This window comes from Loxodonta africana, chromosome 24, assembly GCF_030014295.1.
Source record: "Loxodonta africana isolate mLoxAfr1 chromosome 24, mLoxAfr1.hap2, whole genome shotgun sequence".
NCBI lineage: Eukaryota > Metazoa > Chordata > Mammalia > Proboscidea > Elephantidae > Loxodonta > Loxodonta africana.
In genome coordinates, this window is record NC_087365.1 from 53,585,713 (window position 1) to 53,601,461 (window position 15,749).

General features: G+C 41.2%; 1 protein-coding gene across 1 annotated transcript in view; it reads left to right on the forward strand.

Annotated features, from left to right (window-relative positions):
* DOK5 (docking protein 5) overlaps nt 1-15,749 on the forward strand; it is a 206,623-nt gene that overhangs the window by 132,742 nt on the left and 58,132 nt on the right. Inside the window, exon 6 of the mRNA XM_003419902.4 lies at nt 9,969-10,104. Coding sequence (XP_003419950.1) covers nt 9,969-10,104 — 136 coding nt within the window. The remainder of the gene's footprint in view (nt 1-9,968; nt 10,105-15,749) is intronic.

Genomic DNA, 15,749 nt, shown 5'->3' on the forward strand with positions numbered 1-15,749 from the left:
CTTGGAAACCCTGTGGGGCAGTTCTACCCTGTCCTAGGGGATCACTATGAGTTGGAATCTACTCGATAGCAACGACAGTGGCAACGAGAAGAAAAAGCACACACCACATAGCGAAAACTTGCTGAAAGCACCTTTGGAGGCTCTCACCAGAATGTTGTTGTTGTGTGCCATTGAGTCGATTCTGACACACAGCTACCCTGTATGACAGAGTAGAACTGCCTTATAGGGTTTCTCAGGCTGTTACCTTTATGGAAACAGATCACCAGGTCTTTTCTTCTGTGAAGCAGCCGGTGGGTTCGATCAGCCTACCTTTTGGTTAACAACTGAGCACTTAACCGTTAGGACACCAGGGCTCCATAGCGGAATATTACCCCTTGCCATTTAAGCTGCCTCAGCATGAGGGAGGTCATCCATCAATGAGCCACAGGTTTGCAAAGACACTGGTAATCTGAATAAACCACATGAGATGTGTATGAATATACACATTTTGTTGGCTTGATTTTAGTTCTGGAACCCCCTATTTGCTTTCTAGTGTAGACTGTAGGCACCCACAGCTAGACTCGTCCATCTCTCTGGGGCAGCCGTATCGTCATAGGACAGTAGGGCCTTCTGGATGCTGTTCTTCCTGTCCTCCACCCACCGATATAAGCGAATCTGACCACATCTCTATTTTTCTCCTTGAGGAAATTCAGGATAGAAATATAAAAGTTTTAATAAAATGCAATTGCACAGTTAATCACCACCCATTGCTCTGGAGATACAGAGGCATTCGTTTATTTTAGAAGCAGAGAGCCTATTGCTTATTTTGTTTGAGGTTGCTTTTATCTTTTGTTTGTCTCTTTGCGCTTCAAAGCCCTGAAACCTTAGCAAAACCCTTTGACTGGGAGTGCTAGATGTTTCATGGGAAGATCCAGTTGACAGGAAGCTCTGACTGTGGTGACCTCCCCAGTGGAACCAGTCTAGAAATGTGATTGCATAGAGAAGGGTGCCAGATGTCCAGTGAGTTTTCCTGTTAATTTTAGAGCTGGCTGCTGAGTTAGCACGCCTGGATGTCAGCCTCTGCCTGACTTCCTGCCTGGTTGAAATGAGTACCTTGGGCTGTGCACCTTCAGGAGCGAGAGGCACTCAGGTGACATTTAGCAGAACGTTCTAAATAATTAGCGCACATGAGTGCCTCCCTTTCCCAGCTGGAGAGTGACTCTCTCCTGCTTTTGACATCGTTTTAAAAGAGACTTCTAGGGTTGCCAAGAGTAGGTGAAAATCAAAATTGCACGTACAGAATACTTTTCCTTAAATGGCATGCACCAGTATGTGGAAAAGTGGTTTTTGTTTTGGATATAAAGATAGCTGAAGAGCCTTGGGAAAGAAATCGTTCGTTTCGTGCGTATTTCACCCTCCAAGCAAGGCTAGCTGGTGAAAAGTTTGCATTGGAGAAGGGAATTGTTTCTTCCCCTAACTGGTGAGTTTACAAGTCAAGTGACCATGATTCTGATATAGATCTTGGAACATTTCTCTCTTGGTTTTCCTCATCCTAAGCTACTCAGTAATTTCCAGTTTCTGAATGCCCTATAGATTATATGCTCAAATTCAAACCCACTGCCATCGAGTAGATTCTGACTCATAGTGGTCCCGTAGGGTTTCCAAGGCTGTAATCTTTACAGAAGCAGACTGCCACGTCTTTCTCCCGATAGAGCACATACTCATTCTTATTAAAGAATTGAAAGAAAGTGAACAAATGTGTTGTACTCTGTTCTCCCTGCTATGGTGGGGCAGAGATTTGAATACAGCTGTGCTGGGTCTCTGACACAGGTTTGCTCAGGAGGAAGCAAAGTCTCTTCTTTTTAAAAAAAAAAAAAACATAGAGACTATAGTTGTATCATTTATATGACCATTCATTCTTCCTTAGCATTCATCTAAAATAATTTTCATTCTAAAAGTAATGCACACTTACTAAGAATATTCCAGTGCTAGAGGTATGGATGGAGTCGGGAGGGAGTTCTCTCTTTTCTACTCCACAGAGGAACCTCTTTAAAACTCGTCTTTAATAGATGTTTTATGATTGCACACCCACTCTCTGCCAGGCTACGTTAGGTGCCAAGGATGCACAGATGAATAAGACAAGGCCACCAGTGGAAGAAGCTTACCTAGGTCCTTTCTACTGCTCACCTCCTGTGGTTTTAGCTCTTGAAATTCCTACAAGAAAGATGATTTATGACCTTTGGGGCAAAATTAGGCACCATATCTTGAGGCCATCTTAATGTAGGTGATGACCCACTAAAATAGGAGACTACTTTATATGTGACCAAACCAAGAAACCAAACCAGTAGCCATCGAGTCAACCCCGTGTGTTGCAGAGTAGAACTGAGCTCCATAGGATTTTCAAGGCTGTGACCTTCGAGAAGTAGATCATCCGGCCTTTCGTCCAAGGCATCTCTGGGGGGGTTCAAACCACCAAACTTTTGGTTAGTAGTCGGGTGCTTCACCATTTGCACCACCCAGGGATGCTACTTCAGAATTCTAGAAAGGACTAGCAATAATGGATCAGTCCTTCTCTCAGCAAATATTCACTGAGTGCACCCTACATGCCTGCTGCGTTTCTAAGCACTGTGGCTGTTACTGTGAAGTAAGCACCAATTGCCCTTGCTCTCACAAAACTTACTCTTTAGAGGAGCACTAATACAGAAAATAACAACCTAACGTTGCATGTGAATGACTGATGTTCCGCAAGAGCTGTGTCCTGCTCAGAAGGCTGTGTAATATGTAGCATCTTACATGGATTCCTGGTTCTTGCCTTTCTGGTCACAGCAAGGGCAAGAAGAACAAGCACAGAAGCAGACTGCCTAGCTCGTTTTCATCTCAGCCAACCTGCCCACGAGGCGTTAGGAGAGTGAACTGTGCCTCTTCCCCAGCTGAGTTACACCGAGCAGTGACGCCATTGATGGGAACAGGGGAGACAGCACAGATACACAACGCAGGGTGCTCTCCTCACCCAGAGTCTGTGGTCAACCTACAGCTCCCCAACCCAGAGCTTTCTTCTCCACGCAGCCTCTTACTGTTTAAGCCTAATTCAGATTTTTTCTCCTGTCTTGTTTTTTGTTTAAGGAGCTCTGGTGGTGCAGTGGTTGAGCACTAATCAAAAAGTTGGTGGTTCGAACCCACCAGCTGCTCTGTGGGAGGAAGATGTGGCAGTCTGCTCCTGTAGAGATTACAGCCTTAGAAATCCTGTGGGGCAGTTCTACTCTGTCCCACAGGATTGGTATGGGTTGGAGTTGACTCGGTGGCAATGGGTTTGTTTTGGGTTTATATCAGTGGTCCTCAATGGGTGGTGATGGCCTCCCAGAAAATATTGAGCAATGCCTGGAGACATTTTTGGTTGTCCTATGTTGGTGTATGTGTGGAAAGTACTACAAGAATTTAGTGTAGAGGCCAGGGATAGTGTTAAACATCCTACAATGTCCAGGACAGCCAAGCATCAGAGCATTACCTGGTCCCTACAATATTGCCCATGTGAAGAAGCCTTGTTCTATACCATAAGCTCCCAACAAATCCCTCCCCAGATTGTTTCTCAAGATGGAGCTAATAGATCTCATATGCTTGGGGTTTAGGGGAGTGTGGGGAAGACACTCATTTTAGCTTCAGTTGTCCTTCATTTGTTCAAACTGTATTTTTAGCTCACCTCACTTTTACAGAGGAAAAAATAAACATTGCTATCAAAACCTTACTATCCACCCCTCTTCCCAACTATATACTTTCTTCCTTAATTCCCCTTCTAATCAATATGTCTTGTTCAACCATTACAGTATTCGTGAGTCCCTTTACCTATGTAAGTCTTGGCTTGCCAAATAAATTGTAAGCTCCTCAAAGAAAAAGCCCATGTCTTTACCTTCATTTACATTCTTCTCGGCAGCTGTTGTGTTTTGCCTCATGGTGGGCTTGACAAGTATCTTATTCCTTCAATTACAATATGCCAGCAAAGGTAAGATTCGACCTGGATTTAATAACAACTTTTGTTAAGTTAAGGGCGGGGCAAGAAACAGTATCTTCAATATACATGTTGAACACAAGATGCATCTTGCTTTTATCAATGCGCCAATATTATAAACATGCACAAACACCCACCCACACACACACAATACATCTTGAAAGAATGAGGGGGTATGGAACCGATTGACTTTCTTTTATTTTATGAATTTACTTATTAATACTATCCACCATGAAATAATTTATTTTGGTTTTCATGAATTTAACCCCATTAGTATTTTTCCAATAAAACATGTTGATGCAAGGAGAGGGAACAAAGTGTTTACAAGATGGGCATCAATGCCTCTGAAAATTAAAGCATGTAAGTGGTGACTAGGGAGCCCTGGTGGCACAGTAGTTATAGCGCTTGGCTGCTAACGGAAAGGTCGGCAGTTCGAACCCGCTGGCCACTCCACAGAAGAAAGATGTGGCAGGCAGTCTGCTTCTGTAAAGATTCACAGCCTTGGAAACAACTGTGAGGTAGTTGTAATCTGTCCTGTAGGGTTGCTGTGAGTCAGACTCGACTTGACGGCAGTGGGATTTGTTTTTTGTTTTTTTTAGGTGGTGACTGTGGTCTGGAAGACCATTGTCTCAGGAAGACTCATGTTGGGTTCACTGCCCTCCAGCCACACAGCCTGCCTCTTCTCCCCTCCTCACCCCAGTGTGCTGGGTTCACTCTACTTCATCCAAACCTCAAGGCTCTCTAGATGCAGTTCTTTCTGACAGATTCTTTTTCCTGGTTTCTCATTCAAAGTACTCTCCTTCCCAAGGTAGTTCATGAGTTCTCACTTGAAATAAGACTTGCTCAAGGAGGCCTGGGTCAGGTTGCATACTATACCTTTTCCTGGCTCTGCCTACTCTTTCACAATTCTTCTACAGCTATTTATTGAGCACTAAGTTTTTTAAGTATAGGCAAACCATGTTCTAGGCACTGGTAGAAAAACTGAATAAATCAGAAAGAAAAAAAAAAATCCCTGCCTACATTTTTTTTTACAGAGAGCTTCCATCCAATGGAATAATGGAAGCACCTGTTATTTGAAGTCCTGCTTTGTGAATTTTACATATCTTATTCAATACTTGCAATAAATCTCTGTGATATTTGCTTTTGTGAAATTTATTTTACAAATGGAAAAACAAGCCTTGAGAAGTTAAATGACTTGTACAAGGTTATAAAAAGAGTAAGGGGCAATCTCAGCCAGTAACCAATCCCGAGCCCAAGCTCTTCTCGGTTGTCCACACTGCCTCAACACATATTTGTTGTGTGGAGGAATGAATTTCCCAATATTTTCTGAGTTTTCGGTTGCTTCTCGGTTTTCGACCAATTGCATGATCCACGGTTTGGGATGGCAGGTATATAATTCAGGTAAAGGATTTATTCGAACATTCAAAACAATCAAGTGCATCTATAATGGCCATGGTTTGGGTTTTCGTATATTTGAACGCTTATCTTTGCAGAGGATATAACCCAATAATCAAAACCAGCTGTCGCTGAGTTGATTCCAACTCGTGGCAACCCCATGTATGTCAGAGTAGAGCTGTGCTCTGTACAGTTTTCAGTGACTGATTTTGGGGGGTAGATCACCAAGGCTTTCTTCTGAGGCATTCTGGGTAGACTCAAACTTCCAACCTTTTGGTTATCAGTGAGTGTGTTAACTGTTTGCACTATTCGGGGATACCTCACAGAGGACACAGGAAAGACTAAACTTAAGGTCATCGTTTTACTTTCTCTGGGTTTTCATCCTTTGGTTTCTGTTAGTGTATGAGACCAAAAAACCCATTACCTTCAAGTTGATTCCAACTCATAGTGACCCTATAGGACACAGTAGAACTGCCCCATAGAGTTTCCAAGGAGCACCTCATAGATTTGAACAGCTGACCTTTTGGTTAGCAACTGTAGCACTTAACCACTGTGCCACCAGGGTTTCCATTAGACCATAAAGAAAGAGTATTTGGGGGCGTTTGAGACTGATTTGGTGCTCAAAAAGTGTGCAGGGTAAAGATCAATTGGGACCGAGAAAGAAGGGAATTGGGAGCATAAGAATTCGAAACATGTGGGTGTGCACTTCTGGTATGGGTGAAACATTTGAACGTCTTTGGTCTGTGTTCTGTTCTCTCCAGAGATGAAAAACAGACGTTGGTCTATTAAGTTATGTAAGACCATTAGTCTGTTTGTTCTCTCCTCTTTATTTGTTTTCTTTCTTTTTTTTTTTTTCCCCCCCATTTCTTTCTTATTTGCCTTGGGGACTAAGCCCATTATATTATTTTGATGAAGCTTGTAGTGGCATTTTTTGATGGGTCCTAGAGCTGCTTATGAAACAGTACCAAATGATCCTATCAGGAAGGAGTGAATGAAATAAAAGACCACGTGTATAGAGTTTAGAAGAGGCTTTTGAGAAGAGTATTTGAAGGTCAGTTATTGTTCTTAACAAGTTCCTGGGTCATGCTCTCAGACTGAAGGACACGTGCCTTTGAGCAGTATGGACAACCCAACCAGTCTCAACAACTCAAAGGCCTAATTTCTGTTCTTTTTATACTCTTTAAGGCATTTTGTCAGATATTGCAAACTTGTGACCTCCTGGCCAGACCTGGTTAATAGGGGCATTTTGCCCTCCTTCCTCCCCCACCTCCCAGCCTTAAAAAAAATGGAATAATTTGCCAACATTTAAAATTCAGGTGATTTCACATAAAATCAAGATTTCTGGCTTCTCCCAGACAATCATAAACTGTGGCTACATTGGACTCATATTACCCCCATGTGAATACCTGACTGGGGCTGACTGGTGGCTCCGTCTTTAAAGGGACCTGTGCGTGGCCATTAGCCACATTCCCTCTACTCTATCTTGTAGCACTCCTGAGTGACTTTATCTATTTACTTTCCCTTCTTGACCCCTGATGGAATTTGAGATTGTGACCCTTGGTTCTGTCTATAAGTGGTAAGGGGGATGTGTGTGTGTGTGTGTGTGTGTGTGTGTGCTTCAGACACTCAAGTGGAGGCAAGGGGAAACCGTGTACATTGAAAAAGAATACTTCATATTATAATCATTTTTATTTCTTTTGATCACGGTATTTATTTAGAGATTCCAGTGCCATTAACGGAAGATTCTGGATTCGTTATGTCTGTAAAAGGCAGAAAACAAAACAAAACAGCAACAAAAAAACATTGCCGTCAAGTCAATTTTGACTCATGACAATGCTATAGGACAGAGTGGAACTGCCCCATAGGGTTTCCAAGGCTGTAATCTTTATGGAAGCAGGCTACCACATCTTTCTCCCACGGAGTAGCTTGTAGGTTCAAACAGCTGACCTTTTGGTTAGCAGCTGAGCACTTAACCACTCTACCACCAGGGCTCTTGTCAAATGCAGACATGAGTTAAAAAAGTGGTTTTAAATAGTAGATCTTGCCAATTTGTGGGTCATAATATAAGATAGGTTGCCATGTGTCAGAATTGACTCATCTGCAGCAGATTTTTTTAAATATAGATTTAACATTTCACCACCAGTATTAAAAAATAAAATAGAATAGAAAATGTTGTAAGTTATAGATAGATGATAGATATACTGTATTTTTACACAAATAACGTGTACCTTCTATGTTTGTTTGCCAACAGTTCCCTTCCACCATGAGGTATTTTCATAATCACTGCTATGCCTGTTTTTTTTTTTTTAACTTGTTGCTGTAAAAAAATTAGCATAGCACACCTATGAAAATACTTCTCAGGGGGAAGGAGTAGTTGACAAACAAATGTAGAAGGTGTGCGTTATTTGTGTAAAATATGGTAGACAGGCAGCTATACTGGGTCAGTCATAATATAAATTGTATTATTTACTGTGGGTTCAGTTACAAAAGCTTTAAAAGCCACTAGATTGTCAAGTTTGAGAAACACAGCTTCAGGTCTGATATTAATCAATCATCTTACAAGTGAGTAACAGGTGCCTTCATCTTTTCTGAATCAAAGTTGATGTATAAGTAAATAAATAAGTAATGACTTCAGCCCTAGGGGGAACAGAAAGCTACTTCATCCTCGTGAAAAAAAAATTATCTATCTGATGGACAAAAAGATGTGGGAAAAACATAAGACCTTGAAGAATTAGGCACAAAGTGCTCTGTTTAAGTTAGAGTGATGATTGAAATAACGAGGCAGTTCTAGTGAGGACTGAAACATTTTAGGAAATCTTCAGGAAGGAAACGGGGCTTGAGTGAAAATACTTTGAATTTCAAGTTTTAGTCGGTCATTTGATTAGAACCAGGCTTTGAATGAACCAGTTTGACTCCCTGCTGATAATTTGCCTTTGTACCCCCAGATATACTGAATCAGAATCTACATTTAACAGGATTGCTAGGTGATTCTTATGTATACATCTATGTTTTGATAAGATTCTCCAGGTGATTCTTATATATACATCTGCATGTACTCTTATGTATCCATAGGAATCTCCTGGGGATTTTGTTAAAATGTAGATTCTGATTCAATATACCTGGGATGGAAATACAAATTCTCAGCAGGGAGTAGGACTGAAATGAACTAGTTTGAAACCCTAAATTAGAACGACTTAATAATTAAAGTCATATGATTGATCTCATGAGCTAGTTCTGTAGATTAGCCTACTGAAAGAGCCATCATTTTCTTTGTGTGTGTGTTTCTTTTTCTCACCTGACTCATATGTGTGAAATTCAAACTAGACAGGTTTTTCCCAATCACATAAAACCTGGCCATATATGCGGAAAACTTCCATATGGCCATGGCATGTACTAACTGCAAAAAATGAAGTTGGGATAAATCTCTCATGTTTCTATTGCATTCATTGCATGGACCAGGGGAGCTAAAATAATTAACAGTGGTTTGGGATGAAAAATTTGTTTGGTTTCCATGTTGTGTTAAAGAGTTCTTTAGATGTGTGCAAAAATCAGACCCAAAACCAGAATTCATATTTTCAGCAAGAGATTCTGAAGTGAAAGTCGTGGAATTGTGTCTTAGAATAATTTGATTCTTTAAACAAACAAAAACAAAAAAAAGGTTGATTCCGACTCACAGAGACCCTATAGGACAGAGTAGAACTGCCCCATAGGGTTTCCAAGGAGTGACTGGTAGATATGAACTGCTGACATTTTGGTTAGCAGCTGCAGCTCTTAACCACTACACCACCAGGGTTTAGAACTTTCTCTAATACCCCTGTACATGATTTTGTCCAAGTTCTTGCAAAGTCTAGAATATATTCAGTAATTGAAAAGCGTTCATTTGGTTCTTCCCTAATAGTGGTGCCAGTCTCCCATTTTTTGAGGGCCTGGAGTAGAAATGATCTTCCTCTTCACACTTAACCTTATTTATCAAACACAAAAGCTTTCTTTGAAGAACTTCTCTTAGTCTATGTGCATTAATTCACCAGTCATGCACCTTAAAAAAAAATGAAAATTTGGCTGCATTTGATCCATTAGACTGAGTAAAATTTGGCCTAGGATTTTTGAAATCAAAGAATCACTAGAGCCATTGTTTTAGAGTACAATCTAAGAAGGACATAGAATGAATGATTCTCCAACCTGTGAGCTGAAGGGCAGAGTTAGTGATAAGTTTTTCATGGACTATAAGGTGGATTCAACTGCACAGGTGAGTCTTTTTGGGGAATGGCAAGGTACAGATAGAAATTAATACTAAGAATCAAGAAATGTGGCTTTTTTTTTCATTAATCTTCTGCTTTGCTTTGTGATTCAAAAAAGTGTTCAGTGCTATGTTAGCCTAGAGGGATTGCGTCCCTGCTCATATTCATAACAATTAGTTGGGCACTTTCAACAAGTTAATGTTCTTTAGCAGGTGTAAACAAGAAACCTAATCTCATTAAAAAACAAAAACAGAAAAAGACGGCCACGGCCTCATGGAGAATGTTCTAGGCTCTTTGCACATTGGCTTTCCGAGAGCTGGATTTTCAGAAGCTCTTTGTTTTTGTTTTCACAGGATGTGTGAGACTGGTGAAGGGCTGTTTATCTTTCAAACACGAGACGGGGAGGCCATCTATCAGAAAGTCCACTCCGCTGCCTTGGCAATAGCCGAGCAGCACGAGCGTTTGCTGCAGAGCGTGAAAAATTCAATGGTACGTGTGGAATGCCTTCCTTCTGACCCAGTAGATACCACTGCAGAGTGCAACTGGGGCATCGCTGTGCTGAAAAATATGGTCAGCATCTATTTGAGCAAATAGTTTATTTATTTCTTTGCTCAACAGCGTATTATTTGGAGTAAACGCCATCCTTGGAATTCCTGAAATGGCCAATCACTAATACCGAGCCAGGGACGGATTACTCAATAACAAGATACATACAGGTTTACTTGCGCTTACTTACTAATCTGTAGTGTAGTGTGGAAACACAAATGAGCCTGTGCGTACCTTGCTTACTGGTTAATCCGGCTCTCACGGTAACCATATACCCCTGATTGTTTATTACATTGTGATTTGAGTGTGTATCTCTATGAAAATTGGTTTGGATGTATGTAAACATCTATAGACACAGCTATGTGGATTACTTACATGTGAATGTCTGTTATTTATATCAGAAGTTATCGTCTTAAATCCTAACAACAACAACCAAAACAGCAACACTTTCTGGACCAGAAGAAGACATGCCTACAGGCGCAGGACCAGGCAGTGTTTCGTTCTGTTGTGCATAGGGTCACTGTGAGTCGGAACTGACTCGATGGCACCTAACAACAACAGCAACGACAGGGTACCTGCCCTCCACAATCGTGCATTTGCAATCTCTGGTTGATAAACCTACATAGTTGTCCATGTATATAGATGCCACGAACCTACATGAACGGGCATAACCACTTTCTGAACACCGGCTCTCCCGTTGCCTTGTGCTCTGTGTATTGCACAGACCATTACGATTCCTGAGTTTCGTGTTTAATTAAGGAGAGTAAATTCATGAAATCTGAATGATTGCACAGCAGCAGTTAAAGAATGCAAATTATGCCCCGTGACTGCAAATGTAAGCCTATAACTGCACATCTGGACGGAAATATACAAAATCAAAAGGGGCTGGGTTAGCATGGTAAGATGTGCGCAGTTCCAGCATTTATTATTTAAACACGTGGGGTGGTTGGATTTAAAGGGGGAGGACGTGCCAGTAATATGATCTGCCCCAAAGCAACCCCACATGAATCCCAAATGACTTGCACATACAGCGCTCAGGGGTTTTAGAGCAAGGGTCCACAAAACTTTTATGTAAAGGGACAGGTAGTTGATATTTTAGGCTTTGTGAGCTAATATGATCTTTGTCACAACTCTTCGACTCTTGTCAACATGGCATGGAAGGAACCATAGACAACAGGTTATCAAATGGGCATAGCTGTGTTCCAATAAAACTTTATTGATGGACACTGAAATTCAGATTCATATAGTTTTCACATGTCATGAAATATTATTCCTCTTTTAATTTTTCCCCAACCATTTGAAAATGTAAAAGCCGTTTTTAGCTCCTGGGTTGTACTGGCAACGGTTTGGTTCGTGGGCCATAGTTTGCCAACCCCTATTTGAAAGGAGCAAGAGTTCACTGGGAGCTATTATGACCTGAACATTCTCAAGAAAGCAGGACTGGGCCAGCAAACATAGGTATGGTTTTAGTGGTGGCGATGGTGGTTGTGCTCTGGAGGCCTGGCATGAATCAACGGGTAGGTGCAAGGACGAATTACTCAATAACCAAGGTACCCACGGGCAAACCTGTGCATACTTTGCTTACTGGTTAATCAGCCCCTGAGTAGATGCAGATAAAACAGAGATATATCTCAATGCAATCAAATTGTGTTTAAGATCCCTCCATGCCCATGGAGCCAGACCGAGTTCCACCACCAACTCTGAAACTTCTAGCTTGGTAGAGGAGGGCAAAGTTCTTGATATCCCCCGGTTCCAGTTTCCTCTGTAAGATGGGGAAGATAATGTATTCATCTTAAAGTCTTCTTGTGACGTTTAAGTGAGAAATTCATATAAGGCATTCAGCACAGAGCCCATCATGTAATAAATTTCAGCCAGTGGTCACTATTATTATCACTGTTATTAATAGCTGAGTCTTCATTAGTATTGCTATTAATAGCTGAGCAGTCTTGTTGGTCTAGATGGATCCTAACAATGACGAAACTGACGAAGCTGGCTAAAACAGGCAATGATTCGGCAATGACTACATCTATTTCCGTCTACACCTCAGCCTTTGTTTTCTGTCTGAGTGTCTTAAGTAGAGCAAACCTAAAGACGAGATCGAGAAGCAGTAGGGAATGACAGAATTTATAATTCTTTAGGGAATCAGAAATAAACTCACTACGGTAAGAAACAGTCATACTTACTATTCCCAGTTTCAAAAGGAATCTGTCTGTATGTCACTGAGTTAACACAGCAAGGCAGAAAGAAGAAAGTAAGGTACCCATCATCCTGCCTCACAGGAGTATACTTATTGCTAACTTCTGAGTTTGTCAGTTTGTCGTATTGTGGGGGCTTACATGTTGCTGTGATGCTGGAAGCTATGCCACCAATATTCAAATACCAACATGGCCACCCATAGGTTTTAGCTGAGTTTTCAGACTGAGACAGACGGGGAAGAAGGACCCAGTGGTCTACTTCTGAAAAGAATTAGCCAGTGAAAACCTTATGAAGAGCAGTGGTACATCATCTGGTATAGTGCTGGAAACAAGTCCCTCAGGTTGGAAGCCACTCAAGTCAACTCGGGAAGACCTACCTCCTCAAAGTACCAAAAAAAAAAAAAGAGTTGACCTTAATAACGTGGATGGAGTTAAGCTTTCAGGACCTTCATTTGCTGAAGTGGCATGACTCAAAATGAGAAGAAACAGCTGCAAACATCCATTCACAGTGCCCGCGACAATGGGCTCAAGCATAATAACGATTGTGAGGATGGTGGAGGACAGAGAAGTGTTTCGTTCTGTTGTACATAGAGTCTCGATGAGTCAGAGCCAACTCAATGGCACCTAACAACAACTTTTGTGTATTTATTTCTCCAATATTTTAACTATGTGTATACAGAAAATGGAATTATTGTGGACGTATTGCTTGTGACCAGCTGTTAACAACATGTAGCGTGACATCAACACATTTCCACATCATTAAATAATAATCTACAGAATATTTCATGCTTGTATATTGTGTGGATATTCCACAGATTTGTAATACTATGCTTCAGCTCAACCTGTACTCATCAATGAGTATTTGTTTAGGATAAATTCTTATAAACTGATTGTTGAGTCAAAGGCTGAGGACATGTTTAAGGTTTGGATTTTCTTTCCAAATACCCAAACTAGCTGCCATCAAGTCAATTCTGATTCATGGCGACCCCATGTGTGTCAGAGTAGAACTGTGCTCCACAGAGTTTTCAATGGTCGATTTTTCAGAAGTAGATCCTCAGGCCTTTCTTCCCGGTTGCCTCTGGGTGGACTCGAACTCCAACCTTTTGGTTAACAGCCAAGCATATTAACTGTTTGAACCACCTAGAAACTCCTTTCTGAATACCCTTTGAGAAAGACTTTTTAAACTAATGTAATCTTACTGTCCGTTCTCCCATATATTCACCAATTCTGCAAATTGCATGTATATGTGTGTATCTATATATGGATATTATCTATATTGCATATTATATATAAATAGATACATAGATAGGTGACAGACAGTCTTGAAGTAGAATTCAGATGACTTAAAATTTATAGGGCAATGTCATTGCATTGGAGTTGGGTAGCTTTTCCATTAGATGCCTTTCTATAGCTGAAGGAGTTTTTCCAAGATGACCTAATTTGTAAAGCCATCAATTGGCATAAATTGCTTGTGCTTGAAAGGCTGGTCCTGTGAGTGCCATGCTTTTCCCTTTACAACCTCCTCATTATTTCTGCTAAAAGTTAATCGGGTATATGAGTAATTTCTTCAGATCATCCCTTTGCAAATTTAATTAGAAAACAAGTCACTTGCTCTTAATTTGCTGTACGCTGAACGAGTTCTAGAAAATGCATGTAATTTCAAGGAACCACACATCCTGTTTTAGAAGAAATGAGCGAGCTTCAAAGTGGGATCTGAATCTCAAGGAAGTGAAGCTGGGGAATGGGGAAACTTTAAAATCAGTGTACTTTAATCAATCCCAGGTCAGTGGAGAAAAGAAATACCACGTTAAAATACAGCGAATGAAGACAATACTGCTGACGTATCTTCCTTGGGTTATTATTTTGAGTCTTCGGTAATTGGGAATGGAGTCGCACCGATTGGGCTATATCGTCAATTCAGAATTTCCTTCATCGCTGCGCTGGCTTACTTCTCTGAGATGGCCAAGGTCGCAGTTGGATAAAGATGGTGAAGCCACCTCTGGCCTAATTATTAGGAAGCCCTAACCTACTGCTGAAGAAGTCCTGGTAGTGCAGTGGTTAAGCACTCGGCTGCAAAAAGATAGGTTAGTGGGTGGTTCAAACCTACCAGCCACTCCATGGGAGAAAGATGTGGCAGTGTGCTTCCCTAAAGATTACAGCCTCGGAAACACTATGCGGCAGCTCTACTCCATCCTATTGGGTTGCTATGAGTCAGAATCAACTCCAAGCGAACAAGTTTTTTAACCCACCGTTGGAGTTCCTGGGTGGCTGCTAACCAACAGTTGGAGGTTCAAGTCCACCCAGAGGCACTTCGGAAGAAAGGCCTGGTAATCTACTTCCAAAAAATCAGCTATTGAAAACCGTATGGAGCACAGCTCTACACCAATATGCATGGGGTCACCATGAGTTGGAATCGACTTGACAGAAACTTGTTTTGGTTTTATCTATAAAATATTTTTCCTACTTTAAGGTGTGTTGGCAGTAGTGGAATAGTACAACTTATTTATTTAACTTCTGCTTTGTATGCTGTGTAGTTCAATAATATCAGCCACTACCATTTATCAAGCCTCCTGCTGTTTGCTTTTTCTCTAATCATCCCAGTAACTCTGTGATGTAGATTGATTGATTTGTCATCATTCATTTCTTCATTCAAAAATATTTACTGAAGACCTCATATATTCTATTATGAGCTAGGGGACAGTGTGATAAATAGATACTCAAGGCCCAGGGTCCCATGGGGCTTGCAGCAAGAGACAGCATCATCCATGACCCTTGACCTGGAAGGAGTTACTGTCCCTATCATGTAGATGAGACCACTGAGCTCAGAAAAGTTACTTGCCTGCAGCCATAGAGCTCAGTACTATTGGTTCAATATTGTAAGTTGCTTTTATCTAGTTCCTAAACCTTTACTTCTGACCACTTGGCCTCACTCCCTGAAAGGGTTTAGGAGCTAAAAATCCCTGTTATGCCCCACTGAGAACTTTCTTGGCATTTTCTTAATACTGTGAATACCAGGGTACCTTGTAGAAATGTCCGTCAACTTACTGTGTATCTAAAAATAATCACTGTTAACAGAAATCCGCTTCTTTTGATAGTTCTGGCACCAGATGGCAATCTTATTTCTCTAATTCTTATCATTCCTCTCATACCTTTTAAATCCAATATATTACTACTTTTCACTCTTAAGGAAACCCTGGTGGCGTAGTGGTTAAATGCTACGGCTGCTAACCAAAGGGACTGCAGTTCGAATCGGCCAGGTGCTCCTTGGGAACTCTGTGGGGGCAGTTCTACTCTGTCCTATAGGGTCGCTATGAGTCGGAATCAACTCGACGGCACTGGGTTTGGTTTTGGGTTTTTTGGTTCACTCTAAAAGTGGCCTGGAAGGAGAGGACA